The following is a 27,940-nucleotide window of genomic DNA, read 5'->3' as shown; positions in this document are numbered from 1 at the left end:
CGGGAGCAAGGGTCTCCAACACGTGACCCGTCCACTGCTTGGAAGGATGTATCCGCCCACTTCTCCAAACATTTTCTATTCTGGGTTAAAACGCAAGATGGTGACGGTCAACATGTCCCACTAGAGTCTCAATGACAAGCACAACTTATATTCTAACATCTGAACCTTAGATTGACTCATGCACCGTTATAAGAGTCTTTTAAACTCTCAAATATCCGTATAAGCCTCTCAAATACGTTATGAGTCTGGCTCCAGTCTTGTCGTCCGATGGTTGGGTAACTTCGGAAACCCCCTCCCCAACACCTTTAAATGTTTGGGGGGCGGAGTCTGTTTCTGACGATTTCTGGAACTTTCCAAAACTGATGATATGACATCACACCCCCTCACGCTGTGATTGGTTGGCTGTTTATAAAGGAGTCTCTCTCTCTGACTCTTTTGTGTCAGCCTTCACACAACCACTTCTGTCTTTTTCCCTGTAAGCAAAGTGAGCTCTGCGCAAAACGTCTTCATTGAGAAACAGCCTTAAAATATGCGCTGCTACCTCCTTATGTCTCCCAAATCCTCATTTTCACAGTTTTTTTTACTCCATCCTCAAATGTGGACAATCACAAGACATGGAAAAACTTCACATTAGTTTTGTGCATGCATTCTTTAGCTCTTTACATACAATAAACTTGAATTTAAGGGCAGAAATTAGCCAATAGTGTTACGCCATACATGGGGAGCTGTCCTTTCAGCACCATATGCACGTATGGCGCAACACTGTTGGAGGATATATCAGCTTATCTGCACAAAAATCATTCTACATTTAGAATATGTAAAAAAAAAAGAACAGTCACATATTTCTTTTTCACACTCACCTGGTTTCTGCGTTGCTTGAGCTCTCCAGATGGTCTCTGCGCTGTCCTCTTTCTTAACAGTCGTTCCCTCAGGTAACATACTTCCATATTTTGTCCTTTTTTTGTCTAAAAAATCTAAAATGTTCTTTAGTTTAAAATGATCGTTGTCAAGGCTAAAAATCCTTTCTTCAGACTTGTTTAGAAAAAGGAACGATCTCACTTCTTCAACAGAACCTGAGTGGACAAACACAGGTCTCTGCATTTTCAAAAATATATTTGTTTTCTTTTTTTTTGTTCTCAAAATCTAAAATAACACCATAATTAAATCCATAAATAGTAGGCCTGTGGGAAATATGTACAGATTTGCTGCAATATTTCAGCGTAAACATAACGACTAATTATAGGGAAGGTATTAAAAATAAGATTTGGCTTTTTCTTGTGTTGCACTACTGAACATGGACTACCTCCTACATTATGTACAGAGTCTGGCTGTTCCTGTTAATCCTCTCAACATGTCAAGTAATTATTCCCAGTCCTGGTGTCATTGATTATCTGCAGCATAGACAACATGTCCTATTTTTCCACACTCTGAGTTCTTTAGGTGTTCCTGCTTTAAAGGGCGGCTGTGTTGCATGGCATGCACTCTGGTTTGTTAACTCCTCAGTTTTATCTCCAGATGAGGAGGATTAAAATGTGCTTTTTATAAATCCACCCTCTCTTTCTCTCACTCAGAAAACTTTTCAGTAGTTCAGTAATTTGATCCTCCAGACTGCTGTGTGCAAAGACTTAAGAGCCCATTAACTGGGGTTTATTCTACACGACTATTGGGCTGTAAGAGTTTTTTTTTAAACTGGAGGAAGCAGGCTGCAGGACTACAGGTCTGTCTCCCGCGTGTCCAGGCAGAACGCGTAAAGGGATCTCTTGAAGTCCATGCTGCTGTTCGCTTTGATGTTCGCTTTCTCAACCGAAGCTGCAGACGCGTCGTTGTTCTCCATGTCCTGCGACTTGGTGGAAGATTTACTTCCCTTGCGCTTGAGTTCAGGACTGTCCCGGCCGCTGTTAGCATCATCCTTCAGAGAGGACTGATCTTGGTCCGTCTCTCGGTGGTAGAAGTAGTTAAAGTTAGACACGATGACGGGCACAGGCAGTGCGATGGTGAGCACGCCGGCGATGGCGCACAGAGAGCCCACTATCTTACCCCCGACCGTGACCGGCCTCATGTCTCCGTAGCCCACAGTTGTCATGGTGACTACGGCCCACCAGAAGGCATCCGGGATGCTGGAAAAGTGCGACTCCGGCTCGTCCGCCTCTGCGAAGAACACCGCGCTGGAGAAGAGGATGACTCCAATGAAGAGGAAGAAGATAAGCAAGCCGAGCTCGCGCATACTGGCCTTTAAAGTCTGACCCAGGATTTGGAGCCCCTTTGAGTGCCTGGAGAGTTTAAAGATCCTGAAGACCCGGACCAAGCGGATGACCCTGAGGATGGCCAGACTCATGGCCTGCTGTCCGTTCTGGTGCTCTTGGCCCTGCTGCTCCGCGAGCTCCGTGCCCACTGTGATGAAGTAAGGCATGATGGACATGATGTCGATGATGTTCATGACGGTCTTGGAGAACTCGGACTTGCTTGGGCACGCGAAGAAGCGCACGAACAGCTCGAAAGTGAACCAGATGACGCATGTGGTCTCGATGATGAAGAAGGGGTCCGTGAAAGTGAGGGACGGCCGTGGCGCGGTGCTGTTGTCCATCCGGCTGTTCACTGGCAGCTCCCTCTCGTCCCTGAACTCCGGCAGCGTCTCCAGGCAGAAGGTGATGATGGATATGGTGATAACGATCACGGACACGATGGCGATACCCCGCGCCGGACTGGAGCTCTCCGGATACTCGAATATGAGCCAAACCTGCTTCTGGAACTCGTTCTGGGGCAGAGGCTTTTCCTCCTCTTTTATAAAGCCTTCATCCTCCCTGAACCTCTCCATGGCCTCCTCCCCCAGCTGATAAAACCTAATCTCATCCGCGAACACATCTATGGACACATTAACTGGTCTCCGGATCTTCCCCCCAGACTGATAAAAATACAGAATCCCATCAAAACTCGGTCTGTTTCGGTCGAAGAAGTACTCGTTCCGGAGCGGGTCGAAGTATTTTATCCTCTTTGCAGGGTCTCCAAGCAAAGTGTCCGGGAACTGGTTCAGAGTGCCCAGCTGTGTCTCATACCTAAGCCCGGCTATGTTGATGAGCACCCTCTCGTTGCTTTCAGCGTCCATGTCCATGTCCAGCAGGTCCTCATCGAACAGATGAGGACTGTGGTCCGCGCGTAAAAGCGCATCCATGGCGTTCTCGCTGCAGCTGAAAGTGTTGTTCATGTCGTTGATTTTCCACGGGCTCTGATGGAGATTCTGCTGTGGGAGCGGAGTACTCCCCCGGGTGTTCAGCTCTTTCCCGAAATCCTCTCCGAGTCCACTTTGAACGAAGCCCGACTGAGGGACGTCCAGTGCGTTCCGGCAGCTCTCCTCGGCATTATTGCCTCCTCCACCGCCGCTCCCTTTGGCGCCGCCGTTCTCAAAACTCACCAAGGCTATCTCCATTCTGCAGCCATCCACAGTTACTGCTTGAAGAATGAAAGAGACTTGTTGATCCGGAACGCAAACATCCTCTCTGATGGTCCAGGGAAGGAGAAAGTAAAAAAAATAGAATAATAATAAAAGACGTGCAGCAGATGAGATGGAGCTGTTTGGATCACAGCTCCTCCAGCAGCCGCAGCTCCTCTTTACATGGATGCATATGTGTTTCTGTTGCTGTCGTTAAGGCTGTAAGCCGCTGCCGCCGCTGCTGTGGATGAAGTAAATATTAAAAAGAGAAGAGAAGAGCAGGGGGAGAAGACCCGGATGAGAGAGTAGGCTGTAATGATTATTCCTGACGTCAAAAGTGCTGCTCAGACCGTTTAGCTGCCTCTGAAAATGTCTGTGGATGTGAGACAAGCTGTCAACTCAACTCTCTCTCTCTCACTCTCTCTCTCTCTCTCTCTCTCTCTCTCTCTCTCTCTCTCTCTCTCTCTCTCTCTCTCTCTCTCTCTCTCTCTCTCTCTCTCTCTCTCTCTCTCTCTCTCTCTCTCTCTCTCTCTCTCTCTCGGGGGGGCGGGGTCACGGTCTGTGGCCACAAATTGCGCGCACTCAATGTTTAGAGTGGGGGATAAATTGTTCTTTTTTTATTTTATTGAAGAAAAAAAATGGAGTGAACAAGCAAAAAATCTAGGACAGATGAAGTTAATTACTGTTACAGTAAAAATAATAATAATAATAACAATCAACCTCCAAACTACCTGAAAGTTTACAAGTAGGGGAGACTGGGGTCAGACGCAACCAATGGTGTAGAATTGTGCATGGACTGTATGGATGTGTCCCTACTAATCTCAAATGATGGCTGAAATGCCCCGACCAATATCAAGGTTGAAGAGGAAAAAAAAATTGCTTCATGTGGCACACAAAAGGTAAAATCCTTTCCCACCGCCTCCCAAATACTTTTTGATTGGCTTAGCTCCCTGTAGGCTGTTTCACTTGCAGGTTTCACCAGTGTTGACGGTGCACTCGTGTCTGAGGATGGACATTTGAAGCTATTTCCCCCCACCAATGTAAAAATTAAAACTACGGCCTAGGACGCAACACTTTTTAATATCTCAATCTTAACTATGTAAACCCCTTATGCCCCCAGCTCTGCATCTTAGGAGATATATCTAAAACACAAACACGAAACCCTACATCTAGTGCACTACTCACAGCTCTAGCTATCGCCAAGAAGAATCTTGTAATAGAACATACAGTATATCCCTAGAAAAACTTTCTGCCTCTGTTAATCACAAATCAGCTGACTTCTCAAAAACCTGGTGTACATTCATCAATAAACTTACCTCTGTTACTGCCTGATTCCCAATCCACAGTATTAACCCAAACACATAGACCAACTTCTTTTACTTAGACACAACACATGCGCACACGTGCAAAAACAGGCACGCACACACACCCCTCTCCCTTTATGTCCCCTAACCGCATTCACACTCCCTCACTGTACTATAAAACGTTAAATGTATGTCAACATCACTCAACATATTGGACACTCGACACTTAAGTATTATTATTATTATTATATATTTTTTTATTATATATTTTTTTTAATGTACTTATTTTCTTTCTGTTATTATCATGTATATGCATGTCTGCATGTATGTATATGTATGTATATACATGTGTATGTATGTATGTTTGTATGTTTGTATGTATGTATGTAGGTATGTATGTATATATATGTTTTTTTTTGTATACGTGTGGCTAAAATAAAATAAAATAAAAAACTATGTAGACAAGACCACTCCATTTGACATACATTAAAATAACATTTATCTTGTAATTGCTTCATGATAACAGATTTGCTGTTTTTATTGAATTGAGAAAAATATGTGCTAACTTTTTTGAATCTTTGAAACATTACGTTTTATTTTATTATTGTATATAAATGAATCTTATGAGAATAATTGTTGTATTAATATGGAAATTATTATTCAGTCAGGCAGGGCAGGCACTGAATATTTTGAAAGAAAAGAGGAGACTGTATCAAATTAAAATGAGGTCTTATAAACGGATGAGACTATTTAAAAATCTACAAGGTAACACTTTTCATAACTTTATGTTTAAAAATGTTGAAAGGTATTCAGTTTACCTCTGTTGACTTCTTATACTGAGTGCTTGAATATAAAGCGTTGTGGACTCCACCGTTCCTCCTCTTTCTTTATTTGCGTGATTTTTCCTCCTCTTTTAAATCTTACATAACCCCCTCTGTCTGTTTGAGTATGTGAGCTGCATCAAATTCAAACATCCTTAATGCACACAAATCTATTTCCTTACAGCTGAGCACAAAGACCTGCTTCCACATGATGACATCCATGCACTCTTCTCTTTCATTTCCCCTCTTTTTGTTGCCTTTGTGTCCGAGTCTCTTCAGCTCTCTGTGAGGAAGGACGGATGGATGGAGGGTCGGGCCCCGGGGCCGCACTCTGCACTCTGCTCTGTGTCCGGATGCTTCCTCGTTCTGCTGCCTTTGAAGGCGATGGAGCGGCCCTTTCTTTGGCTTCATGCTAACACGAACATGTTTGTGCAGAATAGATATTCTCTGTTCTCTGGTCCTGCTCATAAAAACACTAACGCCCTGTAATCACAGCTTTTAGATGTATTTATATCATCTATTTATCAAGAGACAAAATACGGATTCTAACCTTTCATATCATACGACATTAAACTGTGCAAACAAAGTGAGAGTGGAGCTGTAATCTCAGATTATAGTAAAAAATCACTGCTGCTGTTCTTTCTTGTACAAATAACAGATGGTAAGTCACTCTCTTTTATGGTAAATTGGTTTAACAACTATCTGGCAGACTGACACAGTGTGTGCACGCAGAGGGTTACATTTACAATTTAATAACAGTGACCAAAGGAGTGCCTCAGGGGTCAGTCCTTGGACCACTCCTAATCATTCTTCATGTAATAACATCAGATAAAACAATTAAAGTGTATATATTATATTTTATGCTGACGACACTGTGATGTACTGCTCAGCATCGACTCCAGATCAAGCTCTCTCCCAGCTACAGCTTGGTTTTTTGAGAACCGTCTAACAAAATTTGTGATACGAAAAACTTGTTTAATACGTAGCAAAAAAACAAAAGTCAGGCTGTTTACGAACAACTGCCTTCAATCTCTACCTCTCAGGATAAGGAGATTGAGTGAATGTCTTACTACAGATACTACTAAACTAAAATACTATTCGATAATCATTGGCATCTATTCAACGATTATTCAAATATTCCCCCCTCCCTGTCACGTTAACAGCCTGTTTGTGTGGCAGTCTCATTAACCAGCAGCAGGACGAGGTGCTGCTAGTAGCGGCACTAACGGCGTCTGTCTCAATCTTTACATCAGTGTTTCTGTGATGCGGCGTGGCGTGTGTGTTTACATTTTAAAGCCATGCTCGGTCTGGAAATACGGGTGTAGTAGTGTGAGATTCAGAAACGGAGAGAGCTGCTGCGACTGTCCCTCATGTTTTCTTCTTCTTTTGCTATTTAATGCAGTTAGCATTCTTCTTCTTCTGTAACTTAATGCGGTTAGCAAACAGCTTTAAGACGCTCTATAGCCACCGTCTGGCGGGAATACAGTATTACAATCAGGCACCGGTGAAAACAATGTAAAATTGTACTTTTAAAATAAGAAAATATTCAAAGTAACTCTTCGATTTTTACAAAGTGAACGAATATTCAAATATTCGAAAATCATTGCCCATCCCTAACTAATACCACTTGATAAGACTTATATAATGCTTTTCTGGGTATTCAAAGATGCTTTACATAAAATGCGTTTAGCATGGTGAAAAAAACTGAATCAAGACTTGTTTTTAATTTTAGAATCAAATCCTGCCTTTCTCTCGAGTCTGGAAAGAGACTGGTGTCTGTCACTTTTTTGCCTGGGCTGGACTATGGCGATGTCTTGTATGCACGCCTCTTCTCAGAGCTTAGAATTACGAACGTGTTGGGTGCCTCCTTGTCCAAACGTTGACTAAAATATAGGCGTATTCTTATGTATCAGTCTATTTTAGATCTGCTTTGTTTGTACCTCTTAACATTACATCAGACAGGAGAGTACAGGAACTCATAACCATCAGTCCTAGGAACTTTTCTCACAGTCTGTTTTAACGGTCAAACCTGAGTTGTATAAAAAGGCGTATTAGTTTGCTGCTCGCTTTGCTGAAACTTACAGATCTAATCCGTAAGTTTTTAGGATTATTTTGAATAACTTGGAGGCAGACACATCCAACTACAGATGTTCTGCTTCACATATCAATGATTATTATTGACTTATTTTCCTTGTTATTCTATGATGATTAAATTAAACATCAATGTGTTGATATCAAACCGTTATTAATTCAGGATTTACTCGTTAACTCTGACAGTCTGAGTGTCTTCTTTAGAGATTTTAGCAAACTGGCCCTTTAACAAAGGAACATCTGAAAAGCAGTCACTCTGAACATCCCAAACCCTAACTGGCTTGTACAAGGACACACACACACATTCACACACACACACACACACACACACACATGCTCAGAGCCAGTGGACACACAGAGGCTGAGTGTGTTGGGTTCTAAAAGCAGAGAAGGTGACCTATTTAAAAGGTTAGTTTCTTAGCCCTGTGGGTGGATTAGGAAAACAAAGCACGAGCACTATATTTATCCTTTTCCTTATCTAATGCTCCAGCCTCATCATGATAAGAACTGTGTGCATCTCCCCGCCCCTGGATTAGTGCACTGTCCTCAGACTGCAGCCATGAATAATAACTCACCAACATCCATCTCTCTCTGTGGGACTGGCCACTGGCTACGCTGCGATTTCACGCACTGGATACAGCCATTAGGATGTTTTTACAATAAACTTCAGAATATTTGTCATGCGGACGACGGCGGCTTCAAAAACGTGAATCTGTAGCTTCCTGCTGCGGGAGGAGAAGACGAGGGCAGAGAACAACATGACCGCATGAGAAGGAACAAATATCAGCGCAGATTATTTTTGTTGTAATCTGTGTTCACATGTATGTTTCTAAATCCAAATACGCTGCTTCTGATCACTACATGCAGGAATCTGAGGGAAACATTACTATAATGTCATTCTTACAAGATAATCTCATACCTGATTCATGGTGTGTTCGTGTGCAGTGGGAAAGTCAGTATTCAGAGTTATGATTTCAGACAGTAATCCAGAAAATAACATTCATATTCAAATGATTTGCAGCATCTGTAATGTCCTGACATTTTCTGTAACCACGGAGTGATCACATGCTTTATATGTTTGAGAAATTCAAAGCACTGGTTTGGATATTAAACAAGTCTAAATCCTTACGCTCACAGGACCTGGAGATATCTAGTAATTCTTATATTGAGGAAATCATCCGACATCGTAATCCCAAGCAAATCTGCCATGACTGTCATTTTTTAGAGCAAAATTTCAAGCAAATAAGGAACTGTATTTCACAAAACAAAGAGGTCATATTATTAGATTAAAGTGAAAAGGCATCTCCATGATTTGATGTCATGCTTATTTATTTATTTATTTATTTAACTTGCGCAATGAAAGACAGCCAGAAAGGATCTCTAAGTCTCAGGAGGTTACCAGGTATTACTTATTACATGCAAATAAGGAAACGCCAATTAAAATATGAAATTTGACAGAATATAAGTTTACACCAAAACTATTACTGAAACTTTTTGGAGGTTACTCTAATTCAAGTGGTTATGTCTCAATTCAGAGAGCAGCTTATTTTAAGGTAAACAACCTTGTAGTGATTTAAGACTTTTCTCATGAGTTTTCCTTATCATTGAAAACTAGGTGAAAATTGTGTTCTGGTGACGGACAGGTTGGTGTTGACGATAAAGAATTTTACTAAGCATGTCATGCTAAACTAAGGCTGTGTTTCAGCCACAGTGGGGTCCATTTTGGTAAGGTATAGTACCCGATTTTTGGCATTTTCTTTTTTTTTTACTTTTTTTTTTATTTGCTTTTCTTGATGAGGTTACATCAAAATAAACACATTATGCAAACTTTGGTGTCAGTTAACAAACGTCAGTTTAGCCTCCTTTAAAATACTCCATTCTCTTCAGACTTTCTGATGGGTTATAAAGTCAGTCCATTTTTTTCCATTTTCCTTGGCAGGCAGATTGTTGAAGTCTTAAATTGTGTGTGAAGTTCTCCATATCGTGTAGCTTTTCAACAATGTCCAACCAGTTTCTTTGAGTGGGGGGGGGGGGGGGGGGGGTCCTCCTTACACCACTTTCTTGTTATTGCTTTTTCTGATGCCAGCAATGATTGTTGGCATTTTGACCATCAAAAAGTGGAAAAGATACCAAAATAGCTGATCCATACCATCCGACTTTCTTGGCACCCTTCTGTTTGGGGGGTATGATACCATACCTATCCGTGTGGCTTGACACACTGCAATCCATTGATTGAGAGAGAGGATATAACCTGATGTTATTTGATCAGTAAAATGATGTACCTCAATGGATTATGACTCCATTGCATGTACATTTTTATTCATACCAGGGAGTGCTTGTTGTTTAAATAAAAAGGTGCTCATCACAGACACCAGCTGAGCAGAGAGAAGGGCACATGGATGGATGTAAAGAGAGAGGGACATTGTACAAGACAAAATATTTCCTGTAACGTGATGTTATTGAATAAGTAACATGGCTTACCTGCAGCCAACGTATTTTGTGACAACTTTTTTTTTCCACCGAAAGCTCAAATAAAGCGCTCTGCTAGGTACTTCTTTTATCAAATAACTTCCCTGAGTATAACTTTAAAATAAAAGCATCGAGTGAAAACAAGGGGAGTCTATCCAAAATAAAAAAGGATGAGGCTGTTGCTTTGAAAAGCATTCCCAAAGTGCTGTCATGCAACATTTTCATGCTTTTAACATTAATACAACTGATATAAAGCCAATACTGCAGGATCTGCATATGCCTTGTAGAAAAAAAAAACCTTCTTTTCCCTACATTTGCAGCGCGTGGAACACACACGTGAGACTCGAATGCTCTGATCTGTTAACATACAAGGCAACATGAAAATCAAGCCATTCCAGAGCTGTCACTCATCATACACGCTTCCTGAGTGAAGTGTCAAAGGGTACGGTTCACTGTGGAAACACAAGCAAGATCAGGGAGGGTTTGAAGCAGATGCTCTCGGTTATGGAAAGTTCACTGACTCTTGTGTTTGTGTTTGTTACGTTTCCTCTCACCGCTCCTCCTCTGCTCTGAAGGAGCACACAGTTCTGCAGGAGCCTCATTGGTCAACAGAGCTGTCAGTCATGGTAATAAACCCCCTTTTTAAAGCATCAAGTAACTAATTCAAACTAAACTAGTAAAGAAAATGAACACTTGGACATAAATCAGTGTGATATGAACTAACTATAATGACAGAAACCATGTTTGAGAAAAGTTATTTGAAGTGTATTTTGATTTTATAGTTTGACCCATGTCTAATCTGTTAACATGGAGGAGGCGGAGTTCATGACCTAAACTGCAGCCAGTCAGTGTGTTGGCTTCACTTTTACAGAGCTGTCAAGTTGTCTGTGTTTTGATTAAGTCTCTGATTTCAACTTATAACTTATACTTCTCTCTCACGCACACAGATGAAGTATTTGATTATTAAAATAGATTCTTGGGGACTTTATTGCCATTTATTCTTTTTTAATAGTCTGAAATTCTTAGGAGCCAAATATTTGTACTCAAAACTATCCACTAGTGACACTTCTGTCTTATTATCAGTAGAGCTGGTGCTGTAGTTTTAGAAGCTACTGCAGTTAGCCGTACATAATGTCTCTGAAATTAAACCATTGAAGTGTATGTGTGTGTGTGTGTGTGTGTGTGTGTGTGTGTGTGTGTGTGTGTGTGTGTGTGTGTGTGTGTGTGTGTGTGTGTGTGTGTGTATGTGCGTGTGTACATGTGTGTGTGGGAGACGGTGAGAGTCGAGCCGAGTCCCACTCTGTGGTACTCGAGGTCTTGTTGCCAGTTACAGATGGAAACGGTAACCATAACAACAGGTAACCACTAACAACCAGCAGCATCCATAACGACTGCAGCTCACAAATTAGCTGTTCTAATTACAGAGACGCCGTTCAGAGCTGCTGCTGTTGCTGATAACAACAGGCTTTACAGAGTGCAAAAACACAACAGGCGTGCATCGCGTCCGCAGGTGTGGAGGTCTGAGGACAGAGGAGGAAACAGGACACCAGAGTGGGACTGTGGATTACTGTAGAGTGGGCATACTCTCATTGGTCACTACAGTGTGTGTTGTAATTATGTTTTACACTTTTCTCTTTTTGTTTTCTGTTTAGCTTTGGTTCTTTCTTTCTTCTTTTTCGGGGTTCTTACTTCTTTTTTGGTTCTTTATCCTTCTTTTCAGTTCTTTTTTCTTTTTTAGTTCTCTGTATTTTTTTGGGGTTCTTAATTCTCTATTTGTCCTCTGTTCATTTTTTGGTCCTTTTTTGTCTTTTTTGGTTCTTTTTTCTTTTATGGTTCTTGTCCCTTTTCTGGATCTTAATTGTGTGTTCTCTGTTCATTTTTTGGTTCTTTGTTATTCTTTTGTCCTTTTTTTTCCTTTTTCGTTCTTTATTTTTCTCTATGGTTCTTTGTTCATTTTTTGGGTTATTTCTTTTTTTGGTAATTTTTTCTTTTTTTGGTTCTTTGTTCTTTGTTCTTTTTTGGTTCTTTATTCCCTTTTTGATTATTTATTATCTTTTTGTTTCTCTGCTAATTTGTTGTTTCTTTGTTATTTTTCTTTGAACTTTGTTTCACAAAGGTAGATTCAGGCTCTGGTATTCTTTATATATAATTTAAGGTCTGAATCATTGGATGGAACAAAAAGATTGGAGTTACCACAGTAGATTGCTTCAGTCTGCTGTTGTTATAGAGGAAGATGAGTTTTAAATCGGAGATAGCTGTTACCTTGCTCTCTTTAAAGACACCTCACTCTGTTGACATGAACAATATTTTCAGCCTCGACTAAGAACACCATGTTCTCGAGGTAAGATTACGGTCTTTATCAAGTGAGTCTGGACCCTTTGAGGAGAGAGGGTTTATGTCTGAACATGGTTTAAAAAAAGAACTTCCTCTTCAATAAAAGGTCTAGTTCTTGAGTGACTGGTCTACTGCTGCCTCAGTTTGTTTATCTGTGTTACTGTGGATATTGAATGGCATTTGAATAAACACTGACACATAAAAACATAACAAGCCTGAAGATTGTAAATAAAGAGGTGATATGCAGAAAAATTCTGCAGAAAACAGGGAAGACCGTACCTGCCTAAAGCTTTCAGTCAAGCTGGTGAGCTACAATAAACCCAACAGATAGCATGCATCTCATTTGAACCAAAAGTAAACATACGAAAGGTACAGGGCTGTAAAGTTGTCTGAGTTTTCATCATCCGACATACAACCAGTTAGCCTCTTGCTAACTTGTTTGTCATTGTTTTGCTATGTGACGTTATAGGTTAACAGGAAGAAGGTCTGACAGTAAGAAGAGAGGGGATATCGCCACCTTCTGTCGTGGATGGGTTCAAACTTTTGTCAATAAATACATTCTTGTCTGGTGCTTGTATACTTGGAGAAGGACAGTCTGATAAATTGCCTACTCAAGCTTTAACCGTAGCTCAACTTAATTGTGATGTAAACATACTGACTGGTTCTAGAATCTATCAATGTTGAGCTGTTTTAATCACTTTGTAAGTTTGTTTTCAGAGAGACAGAAACAATTGATGAACAAGTGACAGAGACACATTTTGACACTTTTTTGTAAAGTTTACCGCCTGACATGTTGTTAAAACTTGCACCAAATTTGAGCGCTGGTGGCCTAGCGGTCTAGGCGTCACAGTCCTCGATGCAGAGGTCACCAGTTCAAATCCCGGCTGCGTCCATCTCCTGCATGACTTCCCCAGCTCTCTACTCCCCACGTTTCCTGTTGCTCTTTAGCTGGCCTATCAAATAAAGGCAAAATGCCCAAAAATACAACTTAAAAAAATAATAATTACGCCAAATGGGGGCGCCGTTAGCCTAGTGGTCTCGTCACAGAGGTCGCTGGTTCAACTCCAGGCCACAACCATTTGCTGCATGTCGTCTCCCACTCTCTACTCCCCACGTTTCCTGTCTCTCTTCACTGTCCTATCAAATAAAGGCAAAAAAAAACCAACTTGTGCCAAATGATGATTTGATCCAACTTTAAGATGAGGAGGCTGACATGATCACAAAGGAATAGACAAACTAGATAAAGCTTGTTAGGGAAGTAAGTTTGTTACCTTCGGATGGAGCAAGGCTAGCTGTCTCCACCTGTTTCCAGTCTTTATGCTAAGCTAAGCTAATAGGAGGAGGGCATTAATCTGAACATGTAAACTCTGCAAATAAAACTTAATTTTGTAAAAAAGAAGGTGATTTCTTCCATGCACCTGCCAGCTCTCCTTTCACAGGAGGCAGATATGTGTTCCTGTTATTATTTGTGTGTGTATGTGTGTGCGTTACAGTAGCAGGAAAACGTCAGATTTGGTGCATGTGAGGAGACGAGCGGCGCTGTGGGGCTGACAGTAGGCCTGAGTCAGACTCCCCAACACCTGAGGGAGCTTCACTAACCCCCCCATCATCGCAGATCTGTGCATGTGTGTGTGTGTATGTGTGTGTGCATGCTTCACACTGTGTGTACTCTGCTCCATGTTTCACTCTGCATGCACTCGTCTGTGTGTTGTGTGTGTGTTGTGTGTGTGTGTGTTTGTGGGCTCAGGGCGGCTGCGTGGAGCGAGCGGCATAGAGGGGAGAGCGGGAGGAAACGCTGCGATGAGTTTAAGAAGTCTTGACAGCAGATGCCTGCATAATAACACACAGAGAGGACATGTGCAAGCAGGAAAATCAAGGACACCACGTCATGCGTGCCAGTCATTTAAAGTAACAGTTTCCTCTCACAGCTTAAAACGTGCTCACAGATTATGTGCAGAAAAGGCTGCAGATGCTGCTAAATGGATTTAAATTTCAGTGCTGTGAAATAGAACCGAGGCCGGATTTAAGACACTCGTAGTGTATTTTGATGAGGTTGGGCAGCGTTGCCAGGGAGAGGACCTTTTTTTGAATTCAGCGGAGTATGACTGGTGATTGGTGGCTGCACAGAGATTTGTCAGCGAGTGTTTGAACAGATGCTGATGTGTAGGAGGAGGAGGAGGCCGGGTTCAGCCTCGACCCAAACAAGAACAACGCTCATACAATCTGATGGAACGAGTCGTTACGAATCCACAGTCGGAGCAGAGACCAGAAACACGTTCAGGTCCTGATTGTGCAGAGAAAATAAAAGTCCGGAGACGTCTCTGTCAACACGGCATCACATCACGTCTCCGCTGCTCTGCCTGATTCTCACAGAAATAAACTGCCGTTGCCGTGCAGGAAGCAATCTGAGCGTGCTCACATTCTGCTCTGGAGAATTGGCCGTGAGTGTCAAGATGGCTGCGCTTTAAGATGAGCTCCAATCTATCTGCGTCTTCCTCCACATCATGAGCCTGTGTTTGAGTGTATGTCTGTATTTGTGAGGACAAGGCTGTGTTTTTAAAGCTTGTGGGGACATGTTGGCCTTTTATATTTGAGGTGCAGCCAAAGGATTCAAGCATCGGTTCATTAGACCGACAGTGAAACAAGAAAAACTCTTGCATTCAAACATCCAATTTACTACAAATGGAGGGAAGAGCTCAGAGTCTTTAAGTTCTTACATAACTTTATAATTAGGAGCTGATGTGGAAGGAAGAACTTGCTGAGGAGTGCTTGGACTGATGCAACAGAGGTGTGCAAAACACATCAGCCATCTTTAGCACTGTGCTGTGAGAGGCACGTGAAATGACACCCTGACACACAGAAACTTCACAAATACAGACGTGAAGGTGCTGTAGCTGTGATCTGCTGAACCTTGTGGAGAAAGTGATAAGACTCCACAGAGCCGACACGTTTAATTGCTCTAAGTGAGACGGTGTTAGGACAGCAGCTACATGAACGTGCAAACTTGACTTAACTACTTTTATGAAAGATACTGTTACAATTGGGGTTGTGAGTGCATCAACCTTAGACCCTTAATTTAATGTTGCCTAAAGTAAAAAGTACCCTTCTCTACAACTTTAACACAGCAGCACTCACCCAGAGGCCTACACTACAAAGCTCAACATACCCTGGGTAACTTTTAGTCATCTGGCTTAATTTATCCTGACCAATAAGATCACAGTCTCATAAATCTGGTTATCAACCTGATAAATCAACCAAGAGTTACAGTGAGGGGGGGAGTTGACATCACATGGTCATTCACTAACATGCATAAGTCTGCCGTCAACAATTTGTCTGCAGTTCCTCGAGCGTCCACTTGAGGCTGGCTGCAGAAACACCGGAAACCACATACACACCCATTCAAAAAAGATGATCTTTACTCTTTTTCTAATGCAACAGTTCAGAAGATATTAGGGTTACGAGTTTTGCCCATTTAAGGACATGACTGACTTGATTGGCAGGCGAGAACACACTAGAGCTCTTGGCAAGGATGCTCAAAGCCCGCCTCTTTACCTCACACTAGCTCAACAGAAGTTAGGTTAGGTTAGGTTGACTTCAACATTTCCATACAGTCCATGGTTTATACTCTAACAGTAATTTATAGCTCCAGTCTATTCTAACGGCATGTCTGAAAGTTTTAGATGTAATATTTCAACTGCAGTCCCAACAGTATCACATGGAGCGGTATGGATTAACACGAATGAAAGCATGACTCAAAGTGATAAGCACACGTAATTGTACCTCTAATACAAAGGCTAAAACAAGTTCAAGGTCCTGATGTCAGCCTGTTTCTCTCCGTTGAAGAAAAGCTCAATCAATAACTTCTCATTTGTATATGAATTTTTCACATATAAAATCATACAGTCAGCTAGACAAAGTGTCCTCCCCTCTCTCAAAAAGCTCACAGAGCTCCACGATAAAGAGAACTGATTGGTCAGTAGGCAGAGTTTTCTACTTATCCTGCAAACCGTTGCAGATCAGGTTATGTTCTTTAAAATTCAACAGAGAAGTGTTTCCTGCAACTTCTGTTGATCAAACTTGACAGTCTAACAAATTTCAGGTCCTACTGTTTTATCTGCACCAGCTTTGCAGGGGCATGTCCAGACTTTTAGATTGGGGTGCCTCAGCCGGGGGAACAACAGAAGTAAGGATGGCCCGGATATGCATGAACATGAATTATTAGCATTGTCCCTCTCATCTCAATCTCCCCCTTCACTTTCTACTTCAACAACTATCATTAAAATATTGCACAGCTATTATATTCTGTGTAAAAGTTTAGTATAATGTTTCTTAAGTTATTGTTTATTTGCCTAAGGAACTTAAAGTATATTTATTTAAGCCTATTAGTAAGACAAGAGAAGATAATCCTTCATTGGTCCCACAACAGATACATTTGAATTGCTACAGCCTTAAGGCTGATTTATACTTCTGCGTCGCCCCTACGCAGCAGGGGCTGACACGGACATGAGCCCCACATACTTGTGCGTCGGTGTGTCCGTGTCGCGCAGCAATTCTCCACCGAAACGCCTGAGGGCAGTGTGGTCTCTCTGATAGCCGGCCGCCTGCTTCCGGTCCCGCTACGATCTCTGTTTACTTTTCCACAGAGATTCAGAGCAGCGTTATGTTAATCTACATGTTGCTGTTTATCATACAGACATGATTACATGAAGAATAGAGAGGAGGAGAGGAAATACACGGCCGATGTGTGGCCGATGTCCGGGATCCCGGAAGTGCTGTGAATGCGGGAAAGACAAAGCCGTCGAGCGGACCAATCACAGAGCTTGCGGTCCGCGTCGGCTCTACGCGTAGTTACATTTTTGGAGGAGGTGCACGTCAGCTTCGGCGTAGGCCTCTGCGTAGGTACGGGAGCTACGCGGACCTACGGCGTAGGCTACGCCGTCGATTCGACGAAGAAGTATAAATCAGCCTTTAATGGAAAAAATGTAACATTTTCTGAAAATGGTTGAGCATGCATCATTTCTTATTCGAATACTCTATTAACCGCCAGAATAACCAGTAGATATTCAATTACTAAAATAATTAATGCAGCCCAAGAGTCAGTACATAGAGGGACAGATAAACTGGAAACCAGAGTCAGTAGTACCTGGATTTACTTTTTTTAATCACAAGCATCAACTCAACTGAGCTAACAAGCTAATTGAGGCAGCATAAAAAGCTGAAGTTAAAACGCTGCACACCACTGATTGGATATTGTGCACAACTCTGTGAACAAGAGGGTAGTTTGGTCAAATGGTTCGACTTAGCGACTTTGCAAAGAGTTATACATCTGAAATAAAAATCCACAGCATAGACATTTTGATACGTAACCAAATGTTCTGAGCTTCAGGTCAGTGAGTAAATTACATTATATAAAGCCTGAGTTCAGTCCTATTGAAGACTCAAACACCGGAAACACACAAGGCTGCGTTTCACACTTTGCTGGTTTGATGCTCAGCCTAAGTTGGATGCTATCTGCTGTGGAAAGCAAGGTAGAGAAAGTACCTGTTCTGATTGAGGAGAGTCGAGTTGATTCAAAACTATGCAGATCTGAAATGACCGTTAAAGGCCTGCAGGTAAACAAGAGCGACACAAATGTTCCCTCTCAGGTAAAAGAGAGCAAACCTGAGAGGTCATGGAGTTTAGGTGAGAAACAATGGGCTGTATTATGCCAATGAGGGTCCTCATAAGAATAGGAGCTGTGTGTGTGTATGTGTGTGTGTGCACTGAATGAGCACTGAACTGGAAAATAACTGTGACTAGAGGAACCATGGGCCAATCAGCAGCCTCCACTGGTCACGAATCACACCTCCAGCTTTAACATGCAGCCCGGGTACCCCCCCCAAAAAACACACACGCATACACACATACGTACATGCACACACGGTAAGGTGTGTATGATGGAGGAGGGGAAGCCCTACCCAGGCCTCGGAGTGTGCGTGTGAGTGTGTGCATGTTTGTGCGTGCGCATATGTGTGTGTGTGTGTTTAAAAGCCCCCAGGAACCCAGATCACCAGATACAAAAAGAAAATCTCTGCTTGTTCACAGCAGCCTACAGAGGATATTAACAACGCACACATGCACACACTACACACTCACACACACACTCACACGCTCACACAGCTACAATAACTCAACTGAGACTGTGGGGGGGGGAGAGGGAGAGAGAGAGAGAGAGAGAGAGAGAGAGAGAGACGAAAGAGAGAGAGAGAGAGAGAGAGAGAGAGAGACGAAAGAGAGCGGATTACAGCCTCAGAGAAATAATAACAACAGCCCCGGCCTGCTCTCTACACACACTCTCGTAAACACACACATGCATGTCAGACCTAGGAGGGAGGGAGGGAGGGTGAGATAGGGAGGAGGAAGGGGGGAGGTAAGAGAGAAGCCCGTGTGTGTGTGTGTGCTGCAGGAGTGCCGTTGAGCAGAGGGATGCCATGGATGAAGAGGAGGAGGTGGAGAGGTGGATTGTGTCGAGGGATTTTAATTGACAGCTGTCCAAATCCCCAGACAGATCCTCTCTCCCTCTCTAAGTGTATGTCGCACACCCTCCCAGTCCATCCCTCTCTCTCCCTCTCTCAGACGAGGGTATTAAGAGTGAAAAGCTTTAGGAGGAGTGAGGTATTAAGGGTCCTCTGCTCTCTCACACACTATATATGTGAGTGTGTCAATGTATATATTATATACAGATATTTGCACGCATATGAAGTACATTTACAAAAGCACTGATTTCAGGCACTTTTGCTACCTGCTGCTCAACAACTTCTACTTCTACTACACCAAACATCTTAAATAACCCAGAGAGAGGCATTAAATTATGCTGCCCCAGAAGGTGGCGCTAAATTCTAGCTGCATTTGTCATGGATATGCACTCACAAACAAACAACAACACCACTGCAGGCTGAGCTCAGCTACCGCACTGGTAGCTAGCAGGATTGTGAACTCCACATGGTGAAAACAGATGGTTCTAGAAAGAGCTGCACAGCTGTGAAGTGCACTTTTATGAATGCAATGGAAATCATCCCGCAGGAAGATAATTTAAAGGTACAGTGTGCAGAAATTGGAATATTTAACATTATCTGGACTGTATTGCTCCCTTGCTCACCCTTCTTGTCAATGTAGTGACAGTGGCCTTAAAGGACAAGAAGCTCCTGTGATGGTGTATCAATGAGAAATATTTTGCGCACAACTACTTCTTCTTCATTTTCTAAACAACTAATTTGTTCTGTGCTACTGTGGAACAATGCCAGTGCAAGATGGCGGCCTCCATGGAAGGCGGACTGCTCCAATGCAGCTACAAAAGGCTCATTCTCAGTAAACGAAAACAAAACAAACATTATTAAGTCTTCTTTAATCTTTTACAACTCGCCTAAAAACACACTTTTATATTTTAGTTATTGAGTCTAGCCCTGAATAGGTTTGCTATTCCCAAATAATTGTTTGGTTTGGTCTCACATTGTGTGTATTTATTTATTTATTTATTTATTTATTTATTTATTTATTTATTTATTTATTTTATTTTATGTTATTTTATTTGTAATTTTGTTATGTATTGTACAGCACTTTGGTCAGCTTCTGCTGTGTTTTTAAATGTGCTCCATAAATAAATTTGACTGGACTTCACTTGATTATACTCAACTGATTAAACACTTTAAACAAACATATGAATAATATATTCTATTTCTACAAAGTCTGCTAATCTAAATGCCGCCAAATACTACACACTGTACCTTTAAAGTCAACAAGTAAATTTTTTGTTGCATCACCCAACCAAGTCAGAAAGCCAAGAAACTGTAAGTGAAATCACACTGACAACGTTGGAATAACTTGTTTGCACATGAATAATGAATATGTACAGTAAATCTATTATTTACCCTCATGGTGACCCCCAACCATAGACTGTATAAATAATGGATGTAGTATCCGTGACATCAACCGTCTGTTTCTGAAGCGCTGTTTAGAAGCCAGTCGGCGGCGGCAGCCATATTGGAAATGTTGAACTCAACATAAGTGTGACATAAAGAGGCGGGCTTTGAGCCTCCTCACTAACAGCTACAGTGTTCCCGCCTGTCAATCAAGTCAGCTGTGCCTCTAGTAATGGAAAACTTGTGATCTTAATATCTTCAAAATTGCAGCGTTATGTAAAATTTCACCCCCTGTACAGTGTGTGCCGATAGAGAAATTAGCTATCCAGACTACACTTGTTTTTTGTACCAGACTGTTAACATGTTTATTTCTGCTGTAAAGATCGGCTTTTTTGAATTGGTGTGTATGTGGTTTCTGGTACTTCCAGAGCCAGCCTCAAGCGGATCTTTCATAAACTGCAGTTAACACTTCCACATTGGCTTCAATTCTCGCAGTCGGAGGTTGCCTTTACCTTTACTTTATTCTGATGCAACTCATATTCCAGATTTTACAATAAGTAATGGTGTATTATTAAAAGTGTAGATACAGATGTATTTATATTAGGGGATGGAGCTTTAAAAAAATGTACTAAGCAGTTTATAAATGTCTTATGGCTGACTCAGTCAGGTGGTGCCTGTTTTAAAGACAATCACAACATTTCATTCTATTCTACCAACAGAATGCGACAGGAGTGGGCATCACTGAAGAGATATAGACTGCTTCAGCCTGCAGCATTGAAACAGGCTGTAATGTCTGCAATGTAATCTCTGCAAGGACATTACTCAATCAAATCCTTCAGTACAAACATTCTCAAGAAAAGTGTCCACTAAAGAAAAATATGTTTTTGTCACTGACAGGCCCAGATTGTTATTTTAAGTGTCTGACAACATTACAGAAAGGATCCCTGAATAGAGAAGATTGAACATGGTTGTGTTCAAAGCTAAGAGACTCAGGACTTGCTGTTTCACTGCTGCCTTGTTTTTGTTTTTGTGTTTGTGTGACTTAGATGTTTCAAACGGTTGGCGCAATTCAACAAAACGCACAATAACACAAATTGCCCAACCGATCAAGACTAGCAATCCTGTTTACTGCAAAGTAAATGGACTGTTATGCTGATGGGAACTGGTGATGTCGAAGAGAGGAAGAGAGGAATGTGACGGCTGTTTCTGGTTTTCCCTGAAACAGAAAGGCCTTTATTTCCTGTAGGGATCATTATTAATGTCTGACTTTATGTATACCAGACTTTCCTGTAAGCCAGTTGGTGGCGCTATATTATACTACTTCTAGTTTCCATCATATTGAAGGTATGATTCCATCCAACTACTGTCTTTGGAAGAAGAACAGTAAAAATAATGATACTTTGGTTTTAAAGGAGTCTGATGTGAGTGATGTATTTGAGATTTAGCTTGTGTAAAAGTGACATGTTGGTAAAGCAGGATTATAAGCAGAGAGATGTAAGTGAAAGATTAAAGGTTCTACCACTTTGTCCTGTGTTAGATGTTTTCTGTAAAGAAAGTAGAGCGTAAAACATTTATCAGGAAACAGCTGAGACATCAGAGATAAAAACAAAACAATGAGACAAAAGAGGCTTAAAAAGTATTTTTGGTGCTGGTTCATGAAAAAGCTCCATAAATATGTAGAGATTTGAAGATATGAACATGCCACTGCAGCGTCATGACTAAACCAGATGCCTTCAGAGTCCACAGAGAGCTACACGCACACGCGCACACACACACACACACACACACACATTAAAAAACACATTTAGACACACATACTCAGATAAATGTAAACACACCCCAGGAGAGTAACAAGAAAAGGAAGGACAGATTTTTTCAGCATGAGGGAGCATCATCCTGCACATTCAATTCCCAACCACAGCACACACACACACACACACACACACATTATCACACACATTAAGCACACACACAGGTTTGCCCTACTATGCCTCTTACTGTGCCGGCAGCCTTCAGTCCGCACTCAGAGGTGGTTATATAATTCGGAGCTCTTTTTCACATCAGACAGCATCTGTGGATCCTCGGGGGAGTCGACCATCAGTCCGCTTTAAAACCTCCACAGCTCCACGAGCAGCAAGTGAAAAGATTTGACTCTCTGTTGCGTCTTTTCTGTAATCGCCTGCTGTGCACACGTTCGCTCTCCATGGTGCTGAAACAGAGCGGTTTGGTCATCTTGTGGTGGTTTCATGTTTGAGCTCTTGGTTTTTATGCAACAAAGCGAGCAGAGAAGTCAAGTATATGTTCCATCACTTTCTACTTTCTGCTGACTCCCTGTTCCTTGGGTTCAATGCACATAAGAGTCATACTTTCCATGAGTTTAGAACTTTAAATAATGAATATAAATCACCTTAATGCATGGAATTAAGCAGCATTTTTTCCCCATATTCATTAGATTATGTGGTATTTACGAAATCCTCGATTGTAAATGCATGCATTCATTATATTTCCTCAGTTTTCCCATGGCAGCGAGTTAACTTCAGTTGCTTTCTTGAGATCTCAACTTATTTTTCTTGCTTTCTTCAGATACAATAACTAGTTTCCCATCATGACAGATTAATTTTAGGGATTCAAGATATGGATTTTTATGAACAGATAGCAATAACAGATACTAACCGGCTCCTGATGCTGATACTGATTAGATTTTTACTCTTTTTTAATTTCAAAATGAGTCGTTTCTGCACATCTAAGAGTAAGAAATGCTAAGATTTAGTGAGCAATGATGCATATATCAATATTCTATACATCTGAAATCCCCATACCAGTTCTAACTCTTCAGTTGTCACTTGTTTTTCTTCACTGTGAGCCGCAGCTCCCCTCTGCGTGCCATAATGTCTTTTTCATGACAAAGTCTTCATCAAGCCCCCGGGCTGTCAAACTAAGCACACTCATTGGATCAACGTCAGATGTCCATATGTCTGCGGTCAAACTTATGTCACTGACGCTGTAGTGGATCAGACTGTGAAAGTGTGCAAGGATCGCAGAGGAGGGAAGTAGCAGCAACTCTGGATACTGTTCAAGATACACCATTAGAGAGTGAAATTGGTCTTCTACCTCAAAAAAAGGTTCAAATGAACTGATTTTGTCATTCATCACTTAAGCTCTGGGTTGTCTCTGATACATTCTTGGCAGTTCTCAAATACCCGTTGAATCGGCCTTACTGCACTTGCTATTTTCTCTAATGCTAGCTGTTGGTACTGCTGTTTTGCATTTTTTTAATACATCTTCATTGCAATGACAACTTTTCAGGTGGCTTTAAATATCAATTGTATTAAAACGTTTCGAATGTTCTCTATTCTGAATACTTTCTGCACATTTTGCAAGTTGCAATCATTATTTAATCCTCCTCTAAAACTATGAAAAACATCCACACCGGTGACGCCATTTTTACTTTCCTGTTGCAGCTGTGCTTGTTATTCCTCTCTGCACCAAGCGGCAACCTCCGGCTGCGAGAATTGAAGCCAATGCGGAAGTGTTAAAAACTGCAGTTCATCGAGTGTCCGCTTGAGGCTGGCTCCGGAAGTACCGGAAACCACATACACACCAATTCAAAAAAGCCGATCTTTACAGCAGAAATAAACATGTTTACAGCCAGGTACAAAAACGAGTGTAGTCTGGATAGCTCATTTCTTGATCGGGGGTGAATTTTTTCATAATGCAGCAATTTTGAAGATATTAAGATTACGAGTTTTCCATCATGAGAGGCACAGCTGACTTGATTGACAGGCGGGAACACTGTAGCTGTTGGCGAGGAGGCTCAAAGCCCGCCTCTTTACCTCACACTTGCTTGATAGCAGTTAGGTTTATTTCAACAATTCCAATATGGTTCCCGCCGACGATTGGCTTCAAAACAGTGCTTCAGAAACAGATGGATGACGTCACGGATACTACGTCCATTATTTATACAGTCTATGGTAATGACAGATCACATTGCACCAGCTACTATGTAATAATTTGTTTTCATCCAATGAAACTTACCGGATGAATACATAATGATAAAATATTCATAATAAGTCAGGTGAAAATGACGAGAAAGAATGATGAAAGAACTGAAACAATAGACAAATGTAGGAAACTAGAGAGTCCAGTTCCTTCTTAGATACTACATATTGCATATAACACCTACAAAGGACCATTAGAAAGCAATATACAACATTGCATCATTGGTATCACACCTGAGGGCTTGGACCCCAAGATAAGAACAATCCTATTTCTGTACCACACAACTTACTGACTTTTTCAAATTTTCATAACCTGTCAATACAACTTTTTTTTGCAGCAAGCACGCTGACTTATCCGCGAGGGATTTTTTTTTTTTATTAATAATGACTCAGCTCAATTAATCGCCCCAGTTAACCAGCAGGCGCAATTCAGTCCCAGCCAAAAAGTGTCCAAAAGCTGTTTGTAATGACGTTAAACACACCTGTGCCTCTCCTGCTGTGATGAGCCAACATGTCTGCTGGTTCAAAGGGGCCTATAGGAAGAAGAGTAGAGCAATGTTGGAAAACAAATAGGATTTATATGCGGTTCATTATGAGTATATTGTATGTTCTCTAATACTTAACCAGTTGAAAGAGTATCCTGATAACAGACAGGCCAGCAGGGGAGGAAAGCGCCGTCATTGCAAACCCTGGATGTATTCAGAGAGGCCGCATAACTGCAGATATTTCTCCTCCCGTGCAGGCCTGATATTCACGTATAAAAGTCTCAGTCTCAACGTTATGGGAGCGGACATGTTTGCTAAATAAACAAGAGCTGTTTTGCTGTAGCGCTGCTGCCATGCAGCCTCTCGTGCTCCTCTATTTGTTTGTTATTTACCGGCGTGTTGTTTGAGAAGTGCCCAGCAGGAGCAGCCTGTCCTACTTTATCTCTCATTAAACTGGTCACACATCAGGGACGTGACTCACAAATACAATCAAGTCAGAGCGTAGTAGCACCACATGTGTCCCGGAGGCTTCCTCGGCCTTATTTCTTCAGACAGGACGTTTGGATTTTATTTTCTTATCTCATCGTTTATCAATAAACCAAAAACCCCGGGCTGTTTTTTCTCTCTCACTTCATCTCGTGCAGCTATTCATTCCCCCTCATGCTTCTGCACTCATTTTCCTCCCTCGCTTTTTTGACATCTCCCTCCTCTCTTCCCTCTCACCAGTTCACAGGTTACCATGGCGACACACAGTAGTATTGCCTGTTGCCAGGGCTCATCTCCACACGAGCTCGGCGTCCCTCCCTTGGCGGTGTGATGGATTGTGTATTGGATATGAGGATGTGTAGCCATAATGTTTTTTTTAATAAAAAAAAAAAAAGGAGTGTAGCGCTGTGGAGGAGCCACAAGGTGGAGCTGCAGGCCTGATGGAGCGAAGCAGAGAGCTGGCAGAGGAAACATGATATGTGTGTGTGTGTGTGTGTGTGTGTGTGTGTGTGTGTGTGTGTGTGTGTGTGTGTGTGTGTGTGTGTGTTTGCAGTGAAAGTGTCTCTCTTTCTCTTTCATAAATGCCAGTCATGTCCATGGTAACCACAGTGTGCAGTTATGAGGGAGGATTAGTATTAAAGGAGCTCCCACAGTGTTGATATGGGAGACAGCGAGTCAAACATGAAGTCTTCGAGTGAACGTATGAAATTACTCTCAAATTATATCACGTTTAAAAAATAATTGTAATAATTTATGTTGCCTGTTTGATCTTGCTAACTTTATTTATTTGAATTTAAAAAGCGCTCTATAAATAAAAGTTATTATTAATTAATTATAAATAACGTTTTTTAAACTGCATTGCTTGTTATGAGCTTAATGGGATATTTCAGGTTTTTTTAAGTGGGGTTGTATGAGTTTTATGTTGCTGTAATTGTATTAGCCACAACAGATGCCGCTTAGCTCGGACCCTGCAAAGAGAAACAGCACCCAAGCTAGGCTACATATTTCTGCAGACGGGGCCACTTCTGCCACGTTATTTATCTAATTTTGAAAGACTCTGATCGAAACACTCATCTCGGTTTAGTTGATTTGTTCTGCACTTCACTTTGCCACCAGAAAGTCTGTTCGTTTTTGCATTATATGTGGATGCAACACAGGCGTGCTCTTCCGCCTGCAGCGCACTGATCAGCTGTTCAGGTCTGCAGGATTCAAAGTGACCAAAATACAACTAAACTTAATAATGGGTGATTCTGACTAAGCAGATGTCATGCCGTTTACTGCAGACACAAGTAGACACCTTTATGAGGTGAAAAGGCGATTCAATGCACTGGAGGAAAAAAGCAGTGAAACTTCTGAGCTAAACTGAGGAGCAGGCAAGATCCAGAGTTACCTGGTGGTGCAGGTAAAACACTGAAATGTCCCTTTAAGAATCATAGGCAAAACCTGAGTGATGCATGACATGAAATAACTTCATAAAAGGAGATTCAGTGGGATAACTGCAATAATATAACATACAATATGTATTATTATATAGGCTATACAATATTGAAAAAAGAAAATAGTGGCCAGTTAATCGGACTAGATATTGGATAGTGAAGGATACAGCCTGTCCATAATAAGAGGATAGATTATAGAAGTCTATAAGGAAAATGGATTACTTCTTTAGATGTAAAAAAAAAAAAAGATATGAATGATAAGGGGATTTTAAATGCAGATGTAAATGAGCTTTTGCAGCACTAAGAGAAATAGCCCAAGAAATAAACAACATGAAGCCATTAAAGTCACTTCTATGTTTACCTGCAACTCGACAGGATTTACAGTACATAAGCAATCAAAGCCAACAGCCAATCAAATCACCTGAATCTTAACAACACTGAATCAGCAGTGCAGGTAACTCTCAGATACATAGACTGCTAATATCGCCTCAGAATGACACCATGTGTTTTAACAGGATCACCTGACTACACAAAGGTTGAATTAATTAATGAACACCTGTCCCTACCTGTTATACTGTCTGGGTCCTGGGAGGTCATCTCCTGCCACCATGTTCTCACGCCGTACCTGTAATATAAACGTGTGTGATGTTATTTTGAGTAATAAATACTCTATCCTAAAACAGCATCACATTGAAGATGTATTTCATGTCTGTCTGACCTTACAAAGGTTGTCTTTTCATGTTTCTGTCGTTAATTATCTGTTTCAGGTGAATCTTGATCAACCGCTCCAATTTGATATTTTCCGCTTCACCTCTGACGTCACACGGACGGGTCCAGCTGTAACGGGGGGGGGGGGAGCAAACGGGCGGTACCAATATGTAAAAGCAAAGGTGAGCACAGTTAATCAGAACTTTAACACAGTTAACAGTTAATCATTTGACAGAGACGTTAACTTAGAGAACACATATCTATTAGTTGAATTTAAAATTAATGGAAGTTGATTTTAAGGTTAATTTTGACACCTGTTGAAAGCCAAATGGTCCACCCCCTTTCTACAGCAAAGGGTCCCCAAGATCCAAGTCTAGGAGATAAAATCCAAACACATTTCAACTATAAAGATCATTTGATTACTTTGAATCTACAAAGGCTCTATGCTCTTTTTCATGCTGTCTATAATTCATCTCACCATAT

The 27,940-nt window shown here is 41.5% G+C and overlaps 1 protein-coding gene across 1 annotated transcript in view; it reads right to left on the bottom strand.

The window, feature by feature from the left end:
- Positions 1 to 27,568, bottom strand: part of LOC117804670 (potassium voltage-gated channel subfamily A member 1) — a 76,220-nt gene extending 48,652 nt beyond the window's left edge. Inside the window, exons 1-3 of the mRNA XM_034672970.1 lie at positions 27,468 to 27,568; positions 27,316 to 27,374; positions 861 to 3,444 (exon numbers count right to left, since the gene is read on the bottom strand). Coding sequence (XP_034528861.1) covers positions 1,712 to 3,444; positions 27,316 to 27,346 — 1,764 coding nt within the window. The 5' untranslated portion in view covers positions 27,347 to 27,374; positions 27,468 to 27,568 and the 3' untranslated portion in view covers positions 861 to 1,711. The remainder of the gene's footprint in view (positions 1 to 860; positions 3,445 to 27,315; positions 27,375 to 27,467) is intronic.
- Positions 27,569 to 27,940: the final 372 nt, after the last annotated feature.

Source organism: Notolabrus celidotus, chromosome 21, assembly GCF_009762535.1.
Source record: "Notolabrus celidotus isolate fNotCel1 chromosome 21, fNotCel1.pri, whole genome shotgun sequence".
NCBI classification, from domain to species: Eukaryota; Metazoa; Chordata; class Actinopteri; order Labriformes; family Labridae; genus Notolabrus; species Notolabrus celidotus.
Note: the sequence above shows the minus strand (reverse complement) of the source record. Positions and strands in the feature narration are given on the sequence as shown.